This window comes from Gavialis gangeticus, unplaced genomic scaffold (assembly GCF_001723915.1).
Source record: "Gavialis gangeticus isolate Ggan-Ray unplaced genomic scaffold, GavGan_comp1, whole genome shotgun sequence".
NCBI classification, from domain to species: domain Eukaryota; kingdom Metazoa; phylum Chordata; order Crocodylia; family Gavialidae; genus Gavialis; species Gavialis gangeticus.
The window spans coordinates 5787694-5794920 of NW_017729011.1; the positions used below are offsets into that span (position 1 = coordinate 5787694).

The window sequence follows — 7227 nt, forward strand, 5'->3', positions numbered from 1 at the left end:
CAGCTGGGCTGCAGCACTGAGATTAGGCTGGGGGGGGGGGTTGGGAGCTCTATTGTACAAGGACCCAGGGAGGGGATTGATGTTTATTTCCAAACATTCAAAGTGACAACAAATTCCAAAGGGGCCAGTAATTGCTATAACCTTGAATTATCCAGATGCTGAGCTGCCTGGGTCCCACTTCCTCCTTTGTGTGTCGTGATTCATCCGTCAGGGCTCCCCACTGAGGACAGCCCTGGCTCAATGAAACAATTGAAGGGTGGGGAAGAAAAAAAAAAGAGAGAATTTAACATCTTCTGACTTTGAAGTTGAGTTTAATCCTGTTAAAAGGCCAGTGCCTGAATTGCAGGCTCTGATATGCGCCTGGCAAAATTTTCCGTGTGGTTGAAAGCAGTAACAAATGGCGTGGGCAGGTGGGTGGGACGTGTGTGTACACACAGTTACACAGTTGTGTGTACTCTGCGGCAAAGGTTTGAAACGGTGGCTGTAGCAATGAAAGCAGGTCTTATGCAATGTACCTTACTGTCAGATAAATGTTTCTCAGCACAAGTTGCACAGTGCTGGGTTTTGCCAGACTATTATTACAGTAGCAGCTTGCTCTTGGGTCACTGACTTGAGCACGTTTTATTTGTTAAAGCTCCGAAGATGGTAATTCACTGTAAACACATCCACCTTCTGATAGTGGTACGCAGTGATGCCTGGGAGGCGCAGCACGTCCCAGCCATGAGTTGGCTGGGCTGATTTAGTTGGGGATGATTCTGCCTTGAGCAGGGAGCTAGATTAGGTGGCTTCATGAGGTCCCTTCCAGCCTTGCTTTCCTGTGATCAAGCCTCCCTGTCCCAGGGGCTGTACAAACTGATAGCAAAGGTAGTCCGTACTCTCCCCCCCGCCCTCCCCCCAGAAAAAAAAGTTTCTATTCTTAAATGCAAGCAGATTGGGATGGGAAGGAAGGGACATGGGGACATGGGTGTGATTTCTTATGACTAGATGGGGCCTTTTGTATTCCTGGGAGCACTTGAGAAGTTTATATGTCTAACAGGCAGCTTGCTTTGTGAATTTTTTTTTCCACTGAGTGGGAGTTAAAAATGCTGCTTTACAAGGCATCCTTTTCTTTCTGACAGGGTGTCAAGGGCCAGAGTCTTCCCTGTTGGAAGCAGGTGTCACTCCATGGCCATCAAGGCAACTTTGTCAGTTTGACCTTGAGTTTATTCTCCAGGCCTAGATACTGTTAATAACTGAATTGCCTTTAGCCAAAGGCTCCTGTTCCCCTTGGCTCAGTGTCCCCCCTTTCCCCGTCACCATGCAGCCTCTGGAGTAAGACTTATTCATGGTGCACTCTCTTGTCCAGCCGTTGGCTCACAAAGTTTACCTGCATGTTTAGCTGTTGCTTGCAGTTCAAGGCTCAGCTGGCTCTGAGCTGGACTCTCCAGGGACCTCCCCTGTGTCATGCAGTCCACCTGGGGCAGTTGTGTGGGAGGACCCCCTGATGTCACAGAGAAGGGAGGCTGGGTTTGAAATGCCCCTTGGTCCCACCAGTCTGGCACTGTGAACTTTCTTGACTTGCCATTGCCTCCCACACCCTGTTGGTGGGATGCAATAGAAGGGGCAGCCTCCTAATTGCAGTTGGGCTTTTTACAACAAGTACCATATGCACCATGTTTTATGGCTGTAAATACAGGGAGCTTGGACAGATACTTAAAAAACAAAATCCCAGAGCCCAAAAGGGGCTGGGTGGTGCCAGCAGGTGTCAGAGGTGAGGATCACAATGCAAACCTTTCCCCACCACCTCCTCAGGTCTGAGGCAAAGCTCCAGGTGCGTATCCTCCTGGGGGGAATCCAGTGACTAGACGGGCCGGGAAACAATGTGCTCCGGGGCAGACATTGCTGTGGATCGGTGCTATGCTGCTGGGCGTGTGAGAGCAGCACGTACTCTGCTGAGCAACAACCTTTGGGGAAGCGGGGTAGCATGGCAGAGAGGGTACAAGGTGCCAGGCTGCCACTGGGCAGGGGGAAGGGAAGGCTGCAGAGCCCTTCGGGAGGTGGTAGCCCAATCTGAGCTGGGGCTCCTGGTGCCAGGGCAGCGCTGGGTACAGGCTGTATGGGCCAGGCCTCCTCTCCAAGGGCACTTTGTGCCCTGCTCCTGCTAGCAGGCAGAGAAGCTCCCCATGGAGCAGCCCCTCATAGATACCCGGAGCAGCTCTGATTGCAGGGTGGGGAGCTGTCACAACAGCCATCCATCTTGGAGCCTGCAGCGTTCGCCCTCCGGCACCGCTAGCTCATTAGCATGTGTACAGAGGGCTCTGGGCGGCCTCTCGCCCACTGCCTTGTCACTTCTGAAGCCTTGTTCCCTCCTGTCTGAGGGGACCATGTGAGGTGATAATTTAGCTGAGAGCCCCTGCCGGCTCATGCTCCTTGCTCTACGCAGGCTGGTCCTTGGTCTCCATAGGATACCAGCCTGGCTGTGTGGCATCTCGGGCTGACACCCTCCTGAGCAGAAAAACTAGACACTATTATGCTGGTTTATAGCCCCCTCCTTGTACCCTCTAATGGCCCCACAGTCATCAGGAGCACAATGCACTCTGCAGGCGCCTTCCCCCTGCACATCCGAGGGCATGGCCCAGGCCCAGGCCCAGGAGGACTGGCAGGGGGGAGAAGCGGGGAGGGTGTTACCTGCCTTCCCAGGTGCTGGGCACAGTGTGGGCTCACGCCCTTTGGATGGCAAGCTGCCCTGTCAGCTGCCAGCTTCTGGGTTCAGCACTGTTAGGGCAAACCCCTCCTAGACAGCAGCTCCTGGGGGCTGCTCAGCAGGGTGGCTTCTGGCCTGCTATATGTTTGCAGCTTCACAAGCTGCACTCTGCGTTGCAAAGCTGGGATGAGCTGCAGGCAGTGCCCCCCCTCCTCCTCGCTTGGGGCTGTGAGTGCCACCATTCCTGACCTGCCTGCTTCCCCCCACCTGCAGCTTGGAGCCTGCCCTGACTTTCAAGCAGGACCAGCCTCTGGAGTGGTTGGAGCAGGGGGTGTTGCTGGGAGAAGCACCAGGGAGAGGGCCCTGCAAATGCTGGTGATGGTGCCTGATCGTTGAGCCAGCTGGGAGTCAGCAGGGCAGTGTCGATGCCCATTTTCATGGCTGGGGGATGAGGCCAGCCATGCTGCACAGCCAGAGCTTGCTGTTTCCAGTTACCCTTTGCTCCCCATTAACTTTTCTGCCCCCCCCTTTTTGGTCTGTTGTCACTTGGTATTCCTGGCTGAGTCACCAGAGTGGAAACAGATCACCGACTCTATGCTATGCAGCCGTGGGCAATAACCAAATGCTGCCTCTTCAAGCGCAGCACAGATTGAAGTGTCTGCTTAGCTCAGCCTTGCCAGTCTGAGTCAGCATGGCTGAAGTGTGAAAAGCAATGGGATAAGAGAGGGTGGTGAACCTAAATCACTGTCTTGTGCAACACTCACTTAGTTGCTGTTTCCGGGATGCACGGCACCGCTACGTACTTTCATCACTTTGTTTCCTCATCCCAGCTCTGTTTCATCATGCTTCTCTCTTCCCTTACTTCCTCCATGATATTCAACTTAGTGATTGTTCAGATTTTATATGTAGCACAGGATGGGCTTGTGGCCCTCTGAGGACTCAGATAAGCAAGAAATATCACTTTTCCATCCCCCACCCACTGCACGATTCTGTGTGGGACTAACATTGTCAATTCAAAACAGTTTTTACTTCTTTTAGTGTTGCTCTGGTTTTTCTCATAAGAAATGTAGCTGAACTGTTTTCAGAGGACTTCAGCCCATTTCTCTACCTAGTCTTTGGTTGTTTTCAGATGGCTTTTTCTTGCCCTTTTAGTTTTGGTTAAGATCGGGCATAGCATTTACCATGTGATGCACCCTCCTGGATCAAATCCAGTCACATGTGGGTAATGGGGTTTTCTCTGTAATTAATGGCTGTGGCCCTGATGTGGGAGATGAATAAGGCTGTCTCAGTTGTGAGTTCCCCTCCTGCTTTTCACAGCCTTCTCAGCCCATCACTGGTGAATGTACTGCCCAGTTGGAATTTTTTTCCAAGGTCTCTTCTGCTTATAGGTCTTTTCACGATGATGGGAGAGGGGGGCAGGGAGGGGTTATCCCTGGATTCTTAATTCTGGGATCATCTGTGTGTTTTGGAAATGATGGGATTGAGGATACAGAGTTGGAATAACAAGGCGGAATGGGTGCAAGTTGGACAATTAACTGCCTGGTGTCTCTGCTTCTTGGGGAGGTCCCCAGTGAGTGGACGCTGAGGTGCTTAAAGGGAGGGGGCGCAGGTGCTGACTCTGCATTTCTTGCACAAGTAATTCCCTTTCCAGCTAACTGATCCTACAGGCCTCGCCACATGGCTCAGTAGCTGCATTTGGAAAAACACTTCTCTAAGGGCTGCAAGATATAGCATGTCTCTGAGCAGGGTTTGAGCTGGCCCTGCTTGCTGGAGGAGATTGCTCAGGTGGGATCCTCCTTGCTATAGCTTGTTGGTCAGAGCGTGAAGCTGGTTTCTCTCACCCTGTGCAGTGCGGTACAGCAGATACATTGCTGTGGGATGGGCAGGGCATGGGGTGTTGAACTGTGTTCCTTTGGGAAGTGTAATGTATCCGGCTCCATTATGCTGTTTTTTCTCTCCTTAGGGAGGACTTCTATTCCCAGCTTAGAGGAAGAAATTGACTTCTTAGCCGATGTGCTGTCCCGGCAAGATGCCACTTACCAGCATCTGCAACAGGACAGTAAGTCCAGGAGAAGCCTCCTGCTCCTCTTAGCCAATGTGCTAGGCCACTTCTGTGCAGCTGTGCTGTACCTCAGGGTCAGGAATTTGGGGGTCAGAGGTCCTCGTGTTCAGTCGAGACACTTGTGACCGATCTCTCCGGTGTCCTCACAAAGGCTTCCAGGGGTAGGAAGGAAATAAACTTGGGCCCTCTGAAGAGTTCTGCTCCCAAGCCTGACTGTCCCAGTGGCTGTTTTGAGAGGTTGGCACGTGCGTGCTACATTAATGACTTTCCAATCCAGCATTGTTTGGCATTTCCTTGGTGGCAGATGTGTCAAGAAATCAGTGACTGGACCATTCACCACTGTGGGAACATCTGTCATTCTGGTTTCTGATGAAGGTCCCAAATTGAGTAAGACCAGAGCCAAGGGCTGAGTGAGCACTTCCCTTCGTCAAGCAACAAACAGCGTCCTGCTTTTTGGGCACGTTGTAGCGGCTAGTGGCTTGTGGTTAAAATAGGGAACCAGGAACCAGGGACACTTGGGTTCTATTCCTGGCTCTGCTACCAGTTACAAAGCTTGAGGGAGCCCCTTTCTCAAGCTTCATGACTGGCAGCAGAGCCAGGAATAGACCCCCGGTGTCTCAGTTTCTGTCATGGTAAGACAAATGGCTCTGCCTTGAGTTTCTTCAATAACAGATGATTCTCTAGACGCACACACTGTTTGACTGGAGGGAAGGGGAGCTGGGGGGCTGTTTTCTGCTAAGAGGAGCTGGAATATTCTTATTTCTCCCTGCTCCATCCCACGACCTGGAATTTCTTGGCATTTATCCTCCTTTTTGGATGAACCAGAGGCACATGAGCTGCTGATGGTTTTTTTGGGTGGAGAAGGGTGTGTTTGGCTTTGCACATCTTCTCCAAGGGATTTGCTGTCCAATTAAGGCCTGCCCCTGGACTACAGGAACAGCCAAAATCTGGCTCATGGGCTGGATTGCACCTGAAATGGACTTCATTTCCTAGCCGCCCCGCCTGTGTCACTGTGGCCAGCTTCCATGGACACCCCAAGAGCAGCAGGGTTGTGACAGCACAGAGCCAGGCTTTCCATGGAGACTGGCCCCAGCGGTACTGGCAGCGGTACCGTGATCTGCTGCCTGCATGCCCTGGGCAGGGGAGTGCAGGTAGCAGATCATAGCTCTGTCCCAGCTCTGGACCATGCTGTCACCCCTCCAAGATCCTAGCCTCGGAGCAGCTTCCCTCCCAGCCCTGCACCCTGCCAGTGCTGCTGGGGCCCTGGCCCTGTGCTGCTGGGGTCTCCATGGAAACCGGCCACAGTGATGCTGGCAGGGGTTGCTGGGAAATGGAGTCTGGACAGATCCACCATTTTGCCTACCCCTGCTGTAGTCCGTACGCAAGACCCAAGCTCACCCAAGGGCCGGAGGAATTAGCAGCTCCAAAATGGATTGTTTTATCGGCTTTCCAGTGGCTGCATCCTGGATTTATAGCACCCTCCCAACTGGAAAGATGGTGTCATTTAATGCACTGGATATCAATGAGAATAACCCGCACTAAGTATCTTCAGCAGGGAGCTCTGTTCTTTTTCTTCTCCTCTTCAGACATCTGTTGGCTTCCTTCCCCATGTTAGTAGGCCCACCCTGTCTCTGCTGATACCTCTGTTCTCTCCTCTCTTCCACAGCAACGCCAGCCCCTGCAAGGAAGCTGCCTGAGGCCAGTGTGCTCAGAGGGGAGCCCTTGGAGAAGGACGCAACAGGCCACAAGGCACCATCTCATCCCACTGCTTCCACCAAGCCAGTACAGAGCGCTCCAGTTGAGGCATCCCCTGTCCCTTCCAGTGACATCCTGATACTTGGTAGGCCCTGACTCTCTGGAATTAGAAGTCAGAAATAGGCCCAATCCAGGCTTGGATGGTGAAGGAAAAGGTTAAGCAACTGGTGCCTTGATCTCTGTCTATGGTGGGCCAGCAAGTCTGGCTCGGGACCGGCATTCTACAGCCCATGCTGAAGACTTGCTGGAAATTTAATACATGTTGCAGTACAGCAGGATTTTTCCCCTTCAGCAGGGATGTCAAAGGTGCAGCACACAGAGCCCCAGTGCTGGCCCTGGGTCTTGTGTGGACCCACATGTGGTATGCCATGTGCACAAGACCACCTCATATACAGGACCTAGGATATGCCTCACATGGTACATGCTCCAGGACCCACACTACATGCAGCAGCCACTCAGGGCCAGTCCAGGCCCCCTGCACCCCATCACTGTGTGCTGGGATCCAGTGCCCATGGCACCTGCTTTGGCCAGTCCAGGACATGAGCCACATGCGATACCTGCTGTAGCTAGTCTGGGGTGGATGCTGCATGCATCAGGGGATCTGTAATGTGCACAAGTGCAGCACACCCCTGGACCAGCCAGAGAGTGCAATGGGTCCAGCATGCGGGGGGGGGGGGGGGGGGGTTTGGGGCGGTGGGGGGGACGCGGGGGGGGGGGCGTAGGGGTG

At 53.1% G+C, this 7227-nt stretch overlaps 1 protein-coding gene across 1 annotated transcript in view; it reads left to right on the forward strand.

Moving 5' to 3' along the window:
• The window catches only part of NPDC1 (neural proliferation, differentiation and control 1), a gene marked incomplete at its 5' end in the record, with an annotated part of 59264 nt that overhangs the window by 42368 nt on the left and 9669 nt on the right, over window positions 1-7227 (forward strand). Inside the window, 2 exons of the mRNA XM_019510440.1 lie at window positions 4647-4742; window positions 6412-6585. Of these exons, the coding sequence (XP_019365985.1) occupies window positions 4647-4742; window positions 6412-6585 (270 nt within the window). The remainder of the gene's footprint in view (window positions 1-4646; window positions 4743-6411; window positions 6586-7227) is intronic.